Source organism: Macrobrachium rosenbergii, chromosome 43 (assembly GCF_040412425.1).
Source record: "Macrobrachium rosenbergii isolate ZJJX-2024 chromosome 43, ASM4041242v1, whole genome shotgun sequence".
NCBI classification, from domain to species: Eukaryota; Metazoa; Arthropoda; class Malacostraca; order Decapoda; family Palaemonidae; genus Macrobrachium; species Macrobrachium rosenbergii.
In genome coordinates, this window is record NC_089783.1 from 30,262,957 (window position 1) to 30,283,856 (window position 20,900).

The window sequence follows — 20,900 nt, forward strand, 5'->3', positions numbered from 1 at the left end:
AAACAACTTGAGACCAGATATTTGGGCTCCAAGTCTTGATAGTTTAATGAGTTCATAACAGTGCTGTATCATGCATGAAGTCCTTGCTTTGATAAGCCAGTTTCCCTTAACACTGCAAAAACAAATTTCAAGCCAAATTATAAAAAAAATATTATTTTCGTGATATGCATTCATATAACAAGTTCGGCAACAAGCATATCTTACAGTTTTATCCTGTTGCCAGGATAATGGGATATATTCATCTCCAAGAAAGAAACTGGCAAACACAAAATGCATCATTAACGGATTTATAATATAAATACTTATTTTATCACACGATACTATAATATAACAATGATGTAAAGGAAGAATAAAACAAAAGCAAATAATTGCTGAAACTGTGTATTTAAACACTCATTTCAAAATTAAACACTTTTCATTACACACTGGTGTATTTTTCCTTAGTTCGTATCAGCTATTATGTCTTCCACATCTATGACTAAAAATTTTATCAATATATATGAGTAAAATCATCTTCTCTCCGTTTCGTGTTCGAAAGACTGTCGTCCTCGTAGAGCGACGGTTTCCATTTGCCGTGAGGTTTATTCGCATATGGAAGTATGTGTTATGCTTGTTGCATCTGTATGCTAATGAGAAACAAGCAATAGTGTTGTTTATAATAAGTATTTGATAAAGAAATCATCAAACAGAATAATCGCCTTTATGCTATTGGCCACTAAGCTTACGAACCAGCCAGCATAATTTTCAACGGAAAAGGAATTACTCTGTCTCCCTTTCCCTTTGGACAATTTAGTAAACTCAAGAATATATTATTTATAGAATGCATTAGCTCTATCATACAGAGGAGACTGTCAGAGCATACGAGTAAACATGGAAGCCATAAGTTTTCAAATTTGAAAATATCACTTTCCGGTATTATTTTACTTTAAAATATTATTTCTTATTGGAGTTTTTATGCTGTGAAATCTCCTTAACAGGAACTGTACGAAACTCAAACCGATATTTGTAGCAAATTTACTGGTACCTAAATATTTACCGCTTTTTGTTTATGTTGTACCACTCATTCCACTGGGGCTGGATACCGAACACTGTTCATGGTATTCTATGAAGCTTTACAGAGAAGGAAACGAGCGCCAGAAACGTTTATACACACAATAAAATAGGAAAATTATATTTTCAGGTCTAAAATGTGATAACGATTTAGAGTAATTTTAATATTAAATATCAGGGTAGAACTATATAGTAGCTCCGCGTCGGCGACTGCCTTCTAACTTAAACTTTTTCTACAATTTTTTGGCTGCTAATTATGAATTTACCTTTAATTTTTGGCGCTCGAGTGTAATTAACCTGTAATTAACCCGTGAAGTCCATCTATCAAGGGGCTTCCATACGCGATCTTCACAAGACAGAGCACGGGTACGTCTGTTTCGGACGGTTCATATCCCGTCTGGCAAGTGCAATGACTTGTTAATGTATGGGTACCCCCCCCCCGGCCAGTACTAAACACGGCGAAGGGACATTCCATTTGGCCGACAACAAACAGATGCACTGCCAGTATCAGAACCCCTAAAAGTGTAGAAAAAACCAGTTGAAAAGGTAAAAACAGGCGCGGAGCTAATATATAGAATTACCAATATCAGTGACATTCAAAAGCTGCGCTGTAACTCATTATATTCTATTAGAATTCTAAATGTCTGTATATAAATACTGTAGTAAATACTGAGTATATAATATATACTTGTAACGTAGCGTTTACATTAATTTATGCTTTATTGTAAAAGAAAACGATTCATAAACGCGTATAAGAAAATGGAATTTATTGGCTAACTATATTATAATGTTGATATTGAAAACTTAAATTTTATTTTACTTTTAAACTCTAATGCGAGTTTTGTGACAAAGTACATAGGTTAATAATAGTGCAAGTAGGCCTCTTATAAGTCTATGTTTACGTAACTGAATTATGTGGTCTTATTACCTAGTTTCTATGACTGCACTAGTTTGCGGCAAAAACTTATTCCCAATTAAAAAAAAGGGACAGTCTTACGGGACCTAGTTATCATTTCTCCTCTCATGGCAAAAAGATTAAAGGAGGAGTGGAAATACCAAATAATTAAAAGCGCAAATCATTGAATTTATTAGCTTACAATACTTATATTAAAATAGTTAAATTCTTAAATTATTTATAACAAAATAACAAAAATTCAACGAGATGTTGACTACCGAGGGATTCTCATCAAGGTAAGATGTACAACTGGATTTATTAACCTAAGGTAAAAATGTCCTTTGCTTGCTTTAACATTTAGATATGACTGATTCATTTTGACAAGAATTCTGAACGGAAATGGCCCTTAGAACATCAAACTAATATTGAAATTGCAGATCTCGTTGCCAAAGAATTGACACTACTGAAGATCATGTTTATTCAAACGACTTACCTAATAATTTCCCAAAAGCAATTCACACAGGAAAGCTATCAGTGCTGGAAAATAACCGACTACCATCAATGTAAACATTCCCTGAAAGAAAACGAATCACAATGTATATTTGTATGTGCATCTGATGCATATATATATATATATATATATATATATATATATATATATATATATATATATATATATATATGTGTGTGTGTGTGTGTGTGTGTGTATATATATATATATATATATATATATATATATATATATATATATATATATATATATATATATATATATATGTATATATATATATATATATATATATATATATATATATATATATATATATATATATACACACATGTATGTGTCTGTGTGTGCATAGGCTTTTTTTACTTTAAGATAAACTTAAGTGGCATTTTATATATAAAATTTAAAAAACACTAAGAAATTAATTAAATAAACGCCAATTAAAGCTAAAGTCTATAATTACAATTTGCTACAGGTACTTTTCTACCATTTTATCACAAAGAACCTTTCTCCCACTCACATCTCTTCCTATTCACGATGTATATCCATTTCTTCTCATTTCTCCCTCAGTTACCTTCCTACCTTTTCTTTTCTTACCAACAGAATCTTAAAAAGTTCCTCCTTCTTCTAGTCTTAACTCTAAGGAAATAATCTTAATCAGAATTCTGTATATATAGATCATGACACTTTTCGCAAACAAAATGGTTGTAAATAAAAACAGTTCGTTTTTTCTGCTTGGCCAACTTTACAGTGCACCTATAGACAGCCATCAGTACCTAATTTATCACGTCTAGTAGACTGATAAATAATCATCATTGTGAAATTATTCTACATAAAAAAATAATGAAAGTAAATAAGTGCGTAAGTTAATTAGCTGAATAAATAGATTGAAAAGATAAGAATATATCCTTATTCAACTGATTTATATAATTCAGTTATAAAATTCGTTCTGTGATAACAAGCAGATACGCCTTATACAACTCAGTCATCAAGAAAAGTAATTAAGATAAGCGTGGCTCTAACTATTAAATAATGTGGGCAGTGGAATCACAGCAATTATACATGCTAAAATACTATATGGCAAAGCAGAACTTACCCAGAGATTTGAAAGAGCCAATGGTTCGTCGATGGTGATTTTCGATGGGGATTTTTTGCAAGCGTCAGCAAAAGGAATTGTTTTCTTTAACCAGTGTACGTACAAGCCTGATTCCACTACCTGAGAAATCCTGCAGCAAAAAAATGTCAGGTGAAATATTTATATTTCAGCACCATAACGAAATACACATACTATACAGAATTACGTTGCGTTTTCTTTATAATGCAAGTTCAGTATGATGAACATACAGATGGTACAATCAGGCTGGGTAAACAAGAAACTAAGGTGTTCTGAACTGTTGCAGCATGTAACACGGGATTTAAAAGCAGCCTTGTGTCCCAAAACAACATACATTTTACACATTTCATAAATAATCCTGTCTCTGTAAGCATGCGGATCCATAAATGTCTTTCAGAGATCAAATACCTAACAGAAAGCAAGTCACAGATCTAAAATGACGAGATGTTAACCTAAAGTTTCCGAAAAATTGCATATCGAGGCACCATCGACCAAATGCCTTTGCAATTTATGCGAGTGCCCACGTTCATTCCATAATGGAGACCACAAGACAAAGCTTAGTCTTTGCATTTATGTCAATATACTGTTACAGGCCTCAGAGACACATCTTGGCAAAGTCACTTCCTCCTCCTGAGAAAGCAACTATAATACAACAAAAATGACTTGAGGGAGGACTTAGAAGCTAACTAAACATACAACTTGATTCTTTACTGAACTCGGTAGCCAAATACAATGCACAACTCGAATGTGGGAACTTTAAAGATCAAATTATTGTGCTTAGAGCAATTGCCATATCTGGTGAGTATATAAGATGCCTCTGCTGTCTCATCTGTGAGTATTTGAAAAAATATTTTTGTATATAAGAATATTTAATTTTTATTGAAATGTGTAGCTACGTTGTAGCACAAAAACATTATCCATTATCAGCAGAAGAAACACCTTTTTAAGTAAGGTTATTTGAAATTTCTTCGGCAGTGTAATTTGAATTATACAATTATGAGGCGTAATTCATATTTAGGGCTATATTACCAGATAAGTCGGTCCTATTGGCGGCACCGTGTGCATCTGGCTATTCCATGTCTTCATCTGTTGCTACTCAACTAAGAATATAGAATGTAGCCTAGGCCTGGCAGTTAATTTGTGAGGTTGCTGGTAAACACCACAATATAGAGTTAAAGGACTTGTTAAAAATACTGGTAATACCACATGCATTAAGAAAATTCTCATGAACCCAGATGCTGTACTATAGGATAACAATAACAAACAGAAGTATTGCTCAGACAACAACTGAGACTATCACCTGCATGTATATTAGAGGGCCCACCGCTATACTGAAGCAAAGAACCTCAAACTTCCCCTTCTGTGAGGACTGAGGTTATTTTCTAGAGGAGGGAGGAGTTGTTAGTTAAAAGTAAAGCTAGAAAGACATATATACTAATTGAGTTAGAGTTCTTTCTTCCCAGGGGTCAGATGTTTTGCTCTTCCATCGAGGGAGAGAAAAAACAAATCCCTGTGAAAAATCAGCAATGTTAGAAAACTTCACTAAAAAGGTTGGAATATTTCAATCTAAAGTAATGTCAAAGAATGGAAAATAACTTACTTTACGTCAATGAGGGGCATCAGAGGGCCGCCTTTCGTCCCAATCAAGCAATGAAGTGTTCCCAGTAATCTTTGCTTGGACTTGTAAAAATCACATCTCCCTTAGGAAAAAGGGAAGCATTAGATTTCGACACTGAAAGTATGGCATCATATAACTGTTAAGGAACAGTAATAGAGTTGTTAAATAACTATCACTTCCGTATAGGTAGGTCTCTGATCTTATAATTAATGTCTAATTAAAAAGAGTATGAAGAGCTAAAGGGATGCACAAGGTAGCTCATTTTCCTTTGTTCGCAGGTTAGCCTATGTTATAATACTAATGTGAGTTCTGTTGCCACTTTACCATATGCTACAAGAAGCTCTGCCAGCTTTTATATATACCAAGATCCTGTTTGATGTAAGTTGTTTTTGCTGTCCTTGAAGAATAAACAATTCCTTTTTTTATGAAGTTTTCTGGAATGTTATTTTTACCCTTGATTATCTATAACATTATGAGAACCTCTGCTTACAGGAACCTGTCTTTTTGTGTTTATTTGTAAAACTCGAATTTTACAATGCTTATCTTATGCAAACATGTTTGAAAAACACAGCCTTTTGAAATTAAAACAAGAAGCACAGTCTCTGATTACAATATATCACCCACCATTCAGCTTACAAGAACAAGCCTATTTTCTGCTAAGGATATCATTTTATGGACAAAATCTAGATTTTTACCAGCATCAAGCAGATTCAGCATAATCACCAGCTTTTTACCATGAACACAAATGTTACAGAATTCAGGAGCAATAGCTGCCTGCGCATTCGAGAGAACCGTCATATTCTTTTAACTGCTACCGCAAGATCTCAGCTTCTACACTAGAAGCCAGAAATTACGATTGCATTTAATTGCAATCCAGTTCAGCTTAGCAAATCATAGTACAAATCCAGTTTTCCTGACTAAAGCTACCCAGCAGTCTAATTGGCTCAATACCATTTTGAATGAGAAGTGTCCCAACCCAACTGAATTACAAAGAAGGCACACAAAAATAGAAAAAAGGATCTGGGGGAGTTTCATAAGATATTAGCAGGAATGAAATGAGAATTTGGAAGTCTGAAATGGCTTAGATAAATAGAACAGGCTGCTTCCCTCGTGCCTCACAAAGATTTATTTCAGCACAATTTCGTTTTCCAGAGACATTATGTGATAAAATTTCCAAAATCTGTGAAACAAATGAGCTTTGAGTCTAAGATAACGACAATATTGTCATATGCAGTATTGAGAACTGTAAGCAAGATATTACTAATACACAGGGAACTGTTATGGTTTGAGATCAACTAAACAGGCCTCAAGTCGGTGTGATTATACCACTTGTAGTCTCTGCTAGATCTCTATTAAAACTGGTTCTCTTTTTTGTCGCATGAGGGAAAGTAAATCAATGCGAAAGTTGCTTTATCACTTACATAGTTTTGTAACTCATTTTCAAGCTCAGTAATAATGTTACTAGTAGGCTAAAAAAAAAATAATAATAACCGCAATCACTGCACAGTGTCTTACAGAACACAAGACAAGACAGGTCTAAGGTCACTGAAAATAGCATTGACAAGAAGTCTGTAGTTCTTTCTGAAAAAATGTGAGGGAGATTCATTGAATAATCTCTAACATCTGTTAGCACAAGCCTTAAAGAGACTACTGACTAAAAAAAATTTGCCTAACAATGTTGTCTGACTACCTAAATCATACGAGTATAAGATATGAATTCCAACTGTAAGATGCCTGTTACATTTAAAAAAAATTTTTTTTACCTGTTTTTGCAAAGTCACTAGCCAGCAATAGGTCAGATTCCAGACTGGTCACAAACAACACATGATCTCCCCTCCTTACTAAAGTGTCCAGTCGATCTGGAAATGCCTCAGCCGCGGTATACTTGAAAAGCCCAACATCATTTAGTTTGTTGAGTTCTGCTAATTCTCCTGATTCTGCTGTCTGTTAAATGAAAATAATCAAAGAGTTTTTGATACATGAAAGAGCCATTTCGGTAGGAGTATATTCCCCTGAAGGGGGCGTGCTTGTGCGTCAGAGGTTAACAAATCTACAAGCACTGTAGACCATATTAATCTGATTCCATATACTGGGTTCATCTTTAACACCCACTCATGCGTTTCTGATATCCTATTTCTGATATATTTAAGATAACTCATGATTCAGGACACAATAAAGGACTCAAGTGTATATCCATCCTCGGACTATTTCAGGACTTGTTGTTGTCTTAAATAAAATCTTTCACTTTTTATCCTTAGTTATTTATTTTCCTGTGAAGATAAGTATGCTAAGCCAGTTATATATCTATCTGAAAGTATCTGATACGAGTTCTTTCAGAATCATCACAGGAAAATTGATTAAGAAAAAGAGAAAGGCACAGGAACTCGTTTCCTGGCAAAAATCCATCAACTCATGAACAGAAGGATGAATTACCGTGATAGCAGTAGTGATAATGGTGTTTGGCTTCATGATAATGCCATATCCACTGCTGATCAGCTTTCTGATGCTCTGAATGGGCTGTGGAATGTACCTCACAGCCAACAGGGAGACAAGGTTCCCTGAGTAACTCCACAACACCATAAGCACTACAATTGTCCAGCTGCCCAGAATCAGACGTTGATAAATATTCCTGGTGAATCTGTCTGAGGCACCTACAAGTAAGTAGTTTTGAAGCATTTCACATTAGCGATTTACCAGGGATGGCATTTCAAAGAAATTGCACATTATAGTCACTTTCATTGCAATTGAATTGCAGCATATCAACATTCATAAAAATGGTTTTCTCAAAGTGGAGGAAAGTTTTCAGTCAGAATTGCCTTGCAGTAATGATGATAATTTCAGTGCTCAGTTGCACATTTTGTAGGTTGAAAAATACTATCAACCTGGAAAAATTTCTTAATCTGCTAAAATTTCATTTGGTAAAGACATGAAACATTTACATTATTTGAAGCAGGCGTGATTTTTGCATAGTTGTGGTTAGGCCTCTTTTCATTTTACCAGTTATTTTTTTTTCTTATACTAATTAGGTATCTACCAGTTATAGTTGATTAAATATATTTAGCAAACACTTGTCACATCTATAAATATACAGGTGAGTAACTGACACCATGTGTATATGACTCACCTTGATTCAGAAGAACCCTTACATGTTGGAATAGGAGAGTGGGCGCCCCATCCATTTCGGCGGCCACGCTCTTGCCCACAGACAAGTAGGTGAACAACACCATAGCTACCCAACCTACGATCAGCGCCCCTGCGATTCCCGCCCAGACTTCCGGTGAGAGGGGCAGGAGAAATCCCCAGGGGTCGATTTTAGGGAGACCCTTCCTGGCAGTGATGCATCGGTCGTCGTAGTAAAAAGACATGCTGAAGTCGACCACTTTGGCTCGGCTTGAGCTGTGGCCAAAGGGTCCTAAAGCCAGATCAGTCTCCTGTGTTTGTGTGTCCATAATCAGTTTGGCTTTGGCACTGTCTGTTTCCTTTAACGTACTACTTAAAGGAGCTAAGAATAGCTAAGATACTGGAAGACGAGCTTCCAGTTTCACAGTATGTTGACTAATCAGCAAGTTGGCCCAAAAAAACTGACTTGGTGTGAAAAACTAAAGACACTTTTAAGAAGAGAAATGGATGCATTAAAAAAAAAGTTATTCGAGAAAATTGCAAGTTTTAAGCGACAGATAAACTGGACCTGCCTGGTGAACCGATAGACTACGGACCTTTAAATAAATTTGGAGACGACGATGATCATGTTAATTCTAGAAGTCGGCGTCTTTCTTTTCAAGCTAATTGATTTCTTTTACAAATGTGCCGCACAAATAGCATTACTGACTGGCTTTGCAAAGTGTTTTTAGTCTCGGCACTTAAGTAACAACAGTTGTACATATTATTTTGTGCAGTGAATAATAAAAGCCTTATAAAGTGCAAAGGATTGCATACCTGCATGCTTATGTTGATTTACTGCATATTCCTGTACACGTGTATGCATTTATTTATAGCGTTGCCTATAAAAATATTATAATTATAATTATCGCAGCATTTTAAAATTTTGGTTTCAGTGTCATTCGTTACATTATCTTCCTTTACTGATTTCATTTCATTTCTGTTTACATTTTACACAATGTTTACGTCTTATCGTTATTACTATTTTTATCACTAACTTAATATCTGACCCCTAAATGTGTTTCATAATACAAATCTCTATACAGGTGTTTATTTGCCTTTATCTGTAACATCTTCTCTTCAACTTTTTGCAAATTTACCAGCCACCAAATTCTGCTTTCTTTTAGTAAAATAATATGTCACGACATAAAAAATATGGTACAACAGCCACGTTTGGTTATGGCTTTGAATATATTATTATTATTATTATTATTATTATTATTATTATTATTATTATTATTATTATTATTATTATTATTATTATTATTATTATTATTATTATATTAACTTTTGGTTCTCAAGCAATGCAATGACGCCATACTGGGTTGAATAGGCTATATAATTAATATAAACACCTTGTGGCAATTCAACAATATTCTTTAGACCTTAATAAACATACAGATCAAATGTACAGGTGTACAGATGCTATCTCCATATAGCATTTATTATTACTAGGATCATTGTCTAAAATTGAGCGAACATTCACAGATAAAAGTCAAGGAGGCCACTGACATACTGACCTAGCTTCCTCAAAACAGAATTTCCATGTGTAAAAAAAAAAGATAGAATAAAATGAGATAAAATTAGAATAAAAGCAAGCAAATTGAATGGGTATCTTCATATGTTTTAAGATTATTTATCATATCTCACCTACCAGGTTCTTAGGCATTGCAACCACAGGTTAATACTAGATAAATTTTTGTTTGAGAGAACTCGCATCATAAAAATTTGATAAAAACCTTAACAAAAATTATGCTTAATTCCAAGTAAAACTCAGCATAAGATAGAGTAGAAACTGTCGACTGGCTGATTACAGTATAAGATGCTGAGAAAAAGAAGCCAAGACCAGTGAAAGAATGAGTGGACAGACCCACCTGTTGGGTGGAGACAGGTAAAAGGCTGACCTTTTACTCACCTTCCTGTGAACTTGTCCGACCATACCTGACCATGTACCGTTAGGAAGCACTGCTCCCCATGTTTGGTCATCAGGCTGAGTTAGAGCATATCTGAAAAGAAAAACATTTTAATTACATTCAACTGGGTTAGCATTGGACATGACATCAAGTAAGTGGAGAGTCAAAGTTTACTAATGACTGTTGAAAGATTAATAATGAAGAATTTTATCACGGTTTGACCATGGAAAGAATTCTCTCTCTCTCTCTCTCTCTCTCTCTCTCTCTCTCTCTCTCTCTCTCTCTCTCTCTCTCTCTCTCTGCCTTAATACCTAAGTTTACACAATGCACAGAATTTCAGTAAACATAATGAATTTCAGCCATTAAATCTAATTACTACTACAACTATTACAACTACTGCGATACTACTAAACACATGGTTTTATCATTACTAAAAAAGTAATCCTTTCATCTTTAACAGCCAATGACAGTTATTGTAATGGCAACACATTTCAAACTTGACCTACCTTGACGTAAAATTTCTCCTTCTTATACGAAGCTTACTTCATCCTGTTAAATTTATCAGTGTTTAAAACACTGACGTTTCATAACATATACCTTAATTGATATGGTTATAAACATGTAGACACACACACACACACACACATATATATATATATATATATATATATATATATATATATATATGTGTGTGTAAATTTCTGACTCACTTTAGGATCGAACCCAGGTCTTTCAATTGAAAGGCAAGGGCGCTGCCCACTAGGCCGTACAAGTCTTAAAAGAAGTTGAAACCTGAGTGCCACTGCACCCAAGGAATTACCTGGGCAAGCTAACTGCTTGCACACCAGCATGTTTTCCCCAACTTCCGACTCAGCAATGACCCAACTGACAGCATTTCATTCGAATTACCCCTTCTGAGTGAATATGATAGAAATAATCAACGCACAATCACGTGTGTAACAGAATTAAATTTCTGACTCTCTGCAGGATCGAACCCTGGTCTTTCAATCGAAAAGCCTGGGTTCGATCCTGAAGTGAGTTGGAAATTTACTTCTGTTCCACACTGACTGTGTTGATTTCATATATATATATATATATATATATATATATATATATATATATATATATATATATATATATATATGTATATATATATATATATATATATATATATATATATATATATATATAAAGTTAAGTGTACCTTGTTTTACCAGACCACTGAGCTGATTAACAGCTCTCTAGGGCTGGCCAGAAGGATTAGGCTTATTTTAAGTGGCTAAGAACCAATTGGTTACTAAGCAACGGGACCTACAGCCTATTGTGGAATTCAAACCACATTACAGCGAGAAATAAATTTCTATCACCAGAAATAAATTTCTCTAACTCTTCATCAGCCGGCTGGAGACTCGAACTCGGGCCTGGCGAGTTCCAGTCCATAGTTCTACCGACTCACCCAACGAAGAGCTATATTATATATTGTACTCGTATATATAGGTGAAACTCTGTAACAAACCCTTTTTCTGTTAACGTATGTCAATGCTGTACAGAAAGTCATTGACAAATTTCTTTGCTGTCATGAACTCAGTAACTGAGGGATGCAGTAAATATTTACTGACCCTGAAATTCATGACCTCAGTCAAAAATAATCTTGTCAACATAACCTACTTGATATCACCGAGTGCCTCAAATACTCAGAGGAACAAGTGGCACTGACCCAGCTCTCGAAGGAGAATACTTTCAAGTCTCTGTGAGCATAACCAAAGACACTATCGTCAAAAAGTAATTGCGGACATGATGAAGAATCGAATTGAATATAGAATTTAGGCCAAAGGCCAAGCACTGGAACCTATGAGGTCATTCAGCGCTGAAACTGAAATTGACAGTAAAAGTTTTGAAAGGTGAAACAAGAGGAAAACCTCGCAGTTGCGGTATAAATAAATTGTTAAGAGAGGGTGGAAAGTACGATGGGAGTTGCAGCTAGGGGCCGAAGGCACGCTGCAAAGAACCTTAGGTAATGCCTACAGTGCACCCACACCAGGTGTACTCACGGCATTACCCCACCCCCCTACGGGAAGACATATTGAAGAGTGTAAAGATTTTGGAAATGTCTGCTTGATATCAAGACAGATTCCACTGGAGTATGAACAAATGAAAGATTATTTACACCTACTGTAGTATCCATGATAAATGCTATCAGACTGTAGTGGCAATGAAACTTTTAACAAATTTAGCAATCCCATTACTTTACGAAATCTACACCTTTCATATTTTCATCATTATAGCTTGATAATATATATGACACCTTTACGGATATCATTTCAAAATTGTCCCAACTGTGCCACATTAGGAACAAAATTTAAAGTGGTATTCTAATTGTCAAAAAGATTCCCCCGGCCCTGTTCGAAAGGAAATAACCTTTGGTTGGTGTTTTCCTTCAACTATCTAAATGAGTACCATTTTAGAAAATGATGACGTCAGTGATACTTAAATTACGCTAGGTTAAGTTTGGACGTTCATGGACGTCACAAATTTAATGTGGAATGTCCTGAGGCTTACGTAAAGTTGTATCCTTCTGCCAAGATGTCGAGCAGATTTCCTATGGGTCCTGTAACATAAAACTTGTCTCCCACGTCCCTGCTTCCACCATAGGTATGAGTTGACCCTGGAATCCTCTCCAGTACCGTTGTATGCGGTGGCCAATGAACAGCACTAACTAATAGATTCGGAGCTTCCTTGAATCTGGAAAAAAGTGTAAAAGTAGTTTTTCTACCTGTTTTTGAAATACAGGGAGTATGCTTTTTGTACTTTTCTGTACTTTTACTGACTCATTAGAAATAGCTAAAGCTGGTACGTAGATATTCTCATCTGACTGTGTGACTGACGCTTCCTGTCTGGCACAAACCAAGACTAGTCAAACCAAAATGGCTACAAACATGGTTGTTGCCATGTTGCTACGGTGACAAACCTCTTCCTGACTTATAATCCAACTACAGTTAATCTGCACCCCTCAATTTGAGGCTCTTTAATCCGATCATAAAATCCTACTTATCCCTCCCACGTGCTGTCCAGAAGAAAGAGACCATCCCAGAACAAGGCCGACTTCATTAACAATCTACCATCACTTGAGGAGTCGAAAATAGTATTTTTTTCACATTCTATTATTTGTTTTCATTAATGAGCCTGGGCTAGATTTTTGGCATTTGTATTATTCATTTAGGTAATTAGAAACTAAATCCTCCTTAGCCTACCCTGTGATCAAAATAGTTCAGTGTATGATATCAATTCTTCATTTATTATAATTTTTTTTACTATAAATCATCCTTTACCCGTCATCAATTTAATTTCTCTTGCCCATTTTACGTCTTCACGATTAGATGCAAAACAATAGCATCAAGCTGTTTACCCTTTCTGACCTTGGATAGAGACGTGGCAACATTTCTGCCACATCTACATGAATCCTAACTTAGCTCAAAGTTCTATGAATCAAATCTGAGAAAAGTGGCAACTTCTATAACGTACTGTATGCCCGTAGTCATTTTGGCTCGACTATAATGAAACAACAAGTCTTTGATTTCATTTGAATGAATGAATAAAACATAAAGTTTAGGCTCTAAAGTCAAGACTGGGGCACTTTCAGTGTCGAAGACTATTAAATGAGAGAACAGTGGTTGGACAGCATGATAAAGAGATTCAGAAAGTAAATTAGATTAAGTACTAGGATCTAAGGGTGAAGCTGGGAGAAAACCCGACGATTGCACTAAGAAGTAATATATGCAGAGGTTGGGCAGCAAGACTGAAGAAAGTAAATGGGAATGGAAATTATGTAAAATGCTACGAAGTGTGTGCACACTGGACTGGAGGGACGATGCAAACACTCTTTAATAATGCCTACAGTGCACCGCATGATGTTCACTGACTGCCAAATGGACGGGAAAAGTAATGCTTTATATCATCCAATAATAAAGGATATATAAAGGTGAAAGGAGGACGGAGAATGGAGCCTAACACTACGGGAAGAACTAAAACCTTGGTTCCCAAATGGCGTGATGAATTTCAGTTTGAGTCGTGGAACTAGGACTGGAGAAAAAGTGTAATGGAAATCCTTCTAAATTGAATATTTGATTATTAATTTCTTCTTTCTTTAAACTGAAATAGTATGAGTTACGAATGACGGTAACTGTGATATCAAGAACTAAATACATAAAACAAATATTCATTCAGATTCTGAATGACAATCATTATGAACAGATTGCAAACAATGAAGAAAAACTATAAACAATGATGAATTTAGTGTGAGAGGCCTAAAGAGTCAACAACTCAGCCTTGATGAACCAACTCGACATCCTATGAGGCTGCAGAGTCAGCCTTTTTTCCTAAGGAATTTTCCCACTTAAAACTGCTTCCATCGTCAGTATATCTATAAAAAAGGATACTCACTTAACTCAGTCACAGGGAAAGGAATACACCTCTTCACATGTAACTATTCCCAAACACCAAACTTCAAACTGCTTTACGTGAATTCTGAAATCGAATTGAGGGCACAGTGCTAAGGTAAGTTTACCTGAACTTGTTTATGTTTTTTTTCATTGCTTCTACAACGCCCGGTTCTTTGAGTGTTTCCATCAACGTCTTCATTTTCTGAAAAGAAGGGAAAACTGAGTATTGAGTCATATTGAGTGATAGTGAATACCTTGATGGCTAGTAAAAACTGCTAAGATTGTATTTTGCAATTGTCTCAAAAATCATTTGACTAAATTCAATAACTATGGAAGCAGGATTATGTATCTAAAGCCCACAGACACAGACACACTGTATGTATATATATATATATATATATATATATATATATATATATATATATATATATATATATATATATATATATATATATATATATATATATATATATCCACAAAATATCATTTAATATCCAGTTCTGAATACCTTGGGAATAACTTACACCCAAGGGAAATTATAACTAATAAGTGCACCCGTCACGGCCATGATTCGAACCATAGCCGTTGGTTTAGATGTAATGACAGTCAGTCGGCTTTGATCATTTGGCTATCAAGAACTGATATCGAGACAGCTTTTGCAAACGCCTGTCGAATTCAGATTTTGTAATTAAAATTGATATTAACCCATCTCCACAATCACAGCTGACTGATAAGATTGTAGCTGTTGGTTAATCATTAATTTTTGTCATTAACACGAACATGTCTTTTATATCCACAAAAATAATTTTATTTTGAATACGCTATATTTTGGGAATAACACTCAAGGGAAATTATAATTGATAAGTGTTTTCTTTTTTAAGAAACAGTTGAGTGTATCTTAAACATTTGCGGGAAGACCTGGGAGCTGCATTTTACAGGGACTTAGATAAAGCCCATGACAGAATTAATAGAGGCAATATGGAGGTTGCTGGATGTATGTAATATAAGATAAAGTTACTCATAGTGATTTAAATTCTTACAATAAAGGTGTAGATGATGTAGTACCTGGTTTGGTGTAAAAGTGGGTCTGAGATTAGGCTGGGATGCGTGGCCGTGGAGTGGTGTGAGAAGTCAGAGAAAAATCAGTAATTTCAGGAGCAAAGTTGTGTGATTGGAAAAAGAATAGTGAATGAGGTGTAAAATGGCTTACGTTGATAGAAGCCAGAATGCTGATTAGAAATAATGAAGAGAAACAGCCAAATCTAGTAAAACTGTTTGAAAGAGTTTGCAAGGATGGTCAATCAATGCGAGCCAAAGTAAGGTCATGAGGGTGTATAGAAGTCAGGAAGATGGAACAATTAATGTTGATGTGGGCGGTGAAAGAATGGAAGCGGTTTGACTACATACATACTTGAGAGCTATCGTAATGGATGATGGCGGGATGAGAGCAGAGCAGCAGAGGAGAGTCACAGAATATGTAAAGTAAGACAGGAAGATCTAGAAAGGGTTGGGTAGATGGTTTGAGACAGGTATTGGAAAGGAAGGACCTTAATATCCAGAAAGTTCAAGAGTCCATGCAAGATTTAGTGGTGAATTGTGCAGGGTGACTCGATGAACCTTCCGTGTAGGTGTATGAAGGGTCTAATATTGCATAAGAGTTATGGCAAATTTTCATCCATGAACGTGGCAGAGACCATTGTATTTTTTTGTTTTATGACACCACCCTCTATTAAGCAATATATATATATATATATATATATATATATATATATATATATATATATATATATATATATATATATATATATATATATGTGTGTGTGTATTATGTATGTATATACATACAGACATGTTAGGTGAAATATATACATACATATATATATATATATATATATATATATATATATATATATATATATATATATATATATATAGTATATGCATATATACATATATATATATATATATATATATATATATATATATATATATATATATATATATATATATAAATATATGTATGTAGATATTAAGGGACGTTTGTGAGTAAATATATCTGAAATAAATTCGTATTAACATCTCAATAAAAAAAAGTTTCAGAACAACCTACTTCATTAACTTTGTTTCCAATAACAACAATGCATCAACAGACGCGCAACATTGAATTCAGGGCTGTTGAATGAATACATCGACCGTGTTCCGACGTTACTGCAGCTAAACCTATTAACGAATACAATAGTTTAGTCATTTGCATTGAAGGCAGAATGTTTTCGTTCAGTGGTTATTTGTTAGCAAGCTTTTTCTGCTGATGAGTCGCTTAGATATAAATATTTTACTGAGAGTAGAGCATTAGGAAAACGTAAGCGAAGAAAAAAAGAGATCGTAGAATATGCAAATTACAGAATTAATCACCCGGGAGGGCACTCATTCTCACACGTTATTATGACCCAAAAGACTGACGAGAAAATTGATGCCAGTGTTTCTTTGTGTTATTCCTTCTCTCACCTTGAGTGTATTATGAGTACCTGCGGGAACCTGCGGGAATGCGACCTAATCAAATGACAGCACCAGCCTTGAAAAGGGTAATATAATGGCTGTTTATCTCTTTGTCGTCCTTACAAGGGAGTTCTACTTCTGGGAATTACCCGGCCATGGTAATGGTATAGGAAAAAATGTTCCTTTTATACAACAAATCCACAAGCCAGAGGTGCTCACAAAGGAGCGACTGGGTCGAGGCACAGTTTTGAGTATCAACTCTTGTCATTCCATATTTTAATTACAGGGTAATCTTTTTACTTACGGGTTATTTCACCCCAGATAAGAGGACTTTCAAGTTAAGAAGGAAGGTCTTATTCTTTAAGTTTAGCCACTCATAAAATCTATATTACTTTATAAGGGCATGATACAATGGATATGATAACAAAAGCAAGGAAAAATGTATAAAAAAAGATTTATGATGAAGCCTCTCGCTCACAATCTCTCTCACTCCCAAAATCAGCGGGCCACAAAAAGTTAAGGACGGTTTCTAAACCGTTGTTTTATCTACCAAATGAAAATTATCTCGATGAAACAAAAACAAAAAGTAAGGTCAACTGCAAATATTAAAAAATAAAACTGACGCCCTCCGTGAAATTTGAGCGTTTCCCAAAAAAGTTGAAGAAAGCCAACAGGTATTTGAGAGTTCGCTCAAAAATTAGGGAAGGGGAGAAGAACACCTACAAAGAATTAGATAGAGGAGTCTAACAAATACTGGGAAAAAAGGGGCCATAATGCGGCTACGAGGAAGATAAAGGACACCATCCAGTTCACTATACCTGGGGAATAACATACAATTAAGCTAATTATGACTGATTAGTGCTTCGTCGCAGCACTTGTCATTTGTAATTGCCTTGGGTGTGAGTTATTCCCGAGGTAAAGAGAATTGGATATTAAACGGTATCTGTGGCTTAATATTTGTGAATATAAAAAATGTCGCGGTGTATGAGACAAAAATTACTACATACACACACAAAGCGTATATACAAACACACACACACACACACACACACACACACACACACATATATATATATATATATATATATATATATATATATATATATATATATATATATATATATATATATATATATATATATATATACATATATACATATATATACATATATATATACATATATATATATATATATATATATATATATATATATATATACATATATATATATATATATATATATATATATATATATATAAATAACCACTCTTCTTACTCACTGAAGATAGAAGATATTCTCGAGACTGGAGCTGCCCGCCTGCCCGGAGAATGTTGCGTACAGTGTCTACTAGAGAGGCGAACTACTAGTAGGTTCCGGAACTTCCGGGTTCTGATCATGCGCGCTGAAATTATATGCGCATGCGCAGGTACGTCAGTGATTGCAGCTTTTTAGTGTTCGATAATTTCTGTAATTAGTTGAATATTAATTGAAAGTCGAATGGTTGCTTGAAGTGTCAAGTTTCGTGGCTGGTAATAAAGTCTAATTACCTAACAATCATTCATACAGAAATAACTATCTTACTAGCAGCTGATTAGTAACTTTAAAAGGGATAATTAAACCACTAAGATGTCTTTTCACGAGGCAAGAATATTTTAAAAGTCCGCCGTCAGGTAATAGAAAGAATGAATAAAAATAAAGAAAATAATATAAAGTTATAAAAGAATTATTCTCAGCACGATCAGATAGTATCTCAGCGAAAAGTATAGTACTAAACAATTTTAAGAAAATAAAAATAGAAATAGGTATCCAGTATGTTGCCTACAAATAAAAAAGACTGGATGACATGAAGGATTCAGTCTAGACCTCACGATTCCTGAGAACTGTCAACAAGCTTCCTGGAGACATTCACACCACCTAAAATATCACGGAAAATTTTTATTGGAAGAGAGCAGGAAGCAGATTTCAATTTTGCTTTCAGTCGTTCATTCACTAATTCGCCGAGTCACTCACTCACCCACTCCCGTGGGTTTTAGACCTGGCTGTTACCCACTGCAGATCATTCGCTTGAAGTTCGCCATAAATAAGACAGTAGACCAGTTAATTAAATAACCTCAATAATCTATAAGGCTTTTAAGGCTTTTATGCAAGGCGTGCTTGTAATTTCAGCTCATTTTGCAAGAAATACTTTTTTTCGAACTGGCAGCATTTCAGTATCTATTTCTGTCTCTCTCTCTCTCTCTCTCTCTCTCTCTCTCTCTCTCTCTCTCTCTCTCTCTCTCTCTCTCTATATATATATATATATATATATATATATATATATATATATATATATATATATATATATATATATATGTGTGTGTGTGTGTGTGTGTGTGTGTATACATACATATGGGTATTTATTCATCTTGTTGATATCTCTCTCTCTCTCTCTCTCTCTCTCTCTTATACTAAAGGGTGTGTATATAAAATTCCATCTAAATCTTGTGACACCTTTTATATTGGCCAATCGGGTGAAGCACTGGAAAAGAGAATAGGGCAGTATAAAAAATGTGTGAGATATGCACAGGGGAACAGTAGTATTTTTGTACATGTCAGTGAGAACAATCACGCTATCAAATGGGAATGGGCGAAAAGGATTGTATATTCTAATAACGCACTGGAAAGGAATATCATTGAATCCAGTTTTATAAAAGAAAGTTACACGCATAATATGAATATCAGTCAAGGGATGCATAAACTTGATCCTTTAATATTAAAAGAAATTCGTAAATTGTTTAAATTTTAAGATAGTCAGTAGAGATGTATGGAAATAAGATGATCATACTTGTAAACACAGTACGGGGGCATCAGTGGTAATGAGTTTTCCAAACCCCGCCTCCCTGACACCTGTCAGGTGTGGATCTGATGTCGCCTATGGTCGGTATGTTTATCAGTATTGTCCCCTGAGAGTATATTGTGATTTTTAGCCAAATTAGTTTTGAAGGCCACTCCTACCTTGACACCGGCCTGGGGGTGGATATGTAGTCTCTAACGGTTGTGTATGTTAGTGAGTACTGTCCCTGTAGTATATGTATTTGTGACTTCTAATACTCTGTATCAGTCCTTCGTCAATGGCTTGGAAATAAAGTCGAAACCGGGCAGGACCTACACCCCGTCTCTTATTTTTCACCTGTGGTAATGTGTGATAAATGAATTTCTTTAATTACATTGAGAATTTTAATACACACATACATACATACATATATATATATATATATATATATATATATATATATATATATATATATATATATATATATATATATATATACAGATATATAGTATGTATATATATGCATGTGCGTATTAAAATTCTCAGTGTAATTAAAGAAATACATTATTTGTATCTAATTCCCCAAAAGTGACAGACAATTAGCTCAGTCACCAACAGGCGACACGCTAATTGATCTTGATTAATTGACGACGTCCATCACACTGCAGAAGAGCCATTTGTTAGGCACAGATTGCCTGACCAGATTTTCAAAATACTCCTCTCAGCTTTTAAATCTTTCGGTTCTCGACATTTCCAATTTCACAATAAAGATTTGTATAACAATTATATAAATTAAATGCATGTATAGTCCCTCGTATACTTAATTAATACGTATAGATGCATTTTTTCATTAAATTTTGCGTAGAGATACACAAAAGAATCAAAATCGAAATA

The 20,900-nt window shown here is 34.7% G+C and overlaps 1 protein-coding gene across 2 annotated transcripts; it reads right to left on the reverse strand.

Moving 5' to 3' along the window:
• Positions 1–364: 364 nt before the first annotated feature.
• LOC136828728 (glutamate receptor ionotropic, delta-1-like) lies at positions 365–18,523 on the reverse strand. Of its 2 annotated transcripts, none has more exons than XM_067086882.1 (11): positions 18,474–18,523; positions 14,822–14,898; positions 12,817–12,999; positions 10,260–10,350; positions 8,310–8,616; positions 7,619–7,836; positions 6,949–7,129; positions 5,168–5,267; positions 3,550–3,679; positions 2,439–2,519; positions 365–619 (listed from the first exon to the last, which is right to left on the reverse strand). In XM_067086882.1, the coding sequence occupies exons 2-10, from the start codon at positions 14,893–14,895 to the stop codon at positions 2,439–2,441; spliced, it is 1,365 nt and encodes a 454-aa protein (XP_066942983.1). In that variant the 5' UTR covers positions 14,896–14,898; positions 18,474–18,523; the 3' UTR covers positions 365–619. The 2 variants fall into 2 exon arrangements, with proteins under 2 accessions (XP_066942983.1, XP_066942982.1); XM_067086881.1 differs by having other exon boundaries at positions 365–626.
• Positions 18,524–20,900: the final 2,377 nt, after the last annotated feature.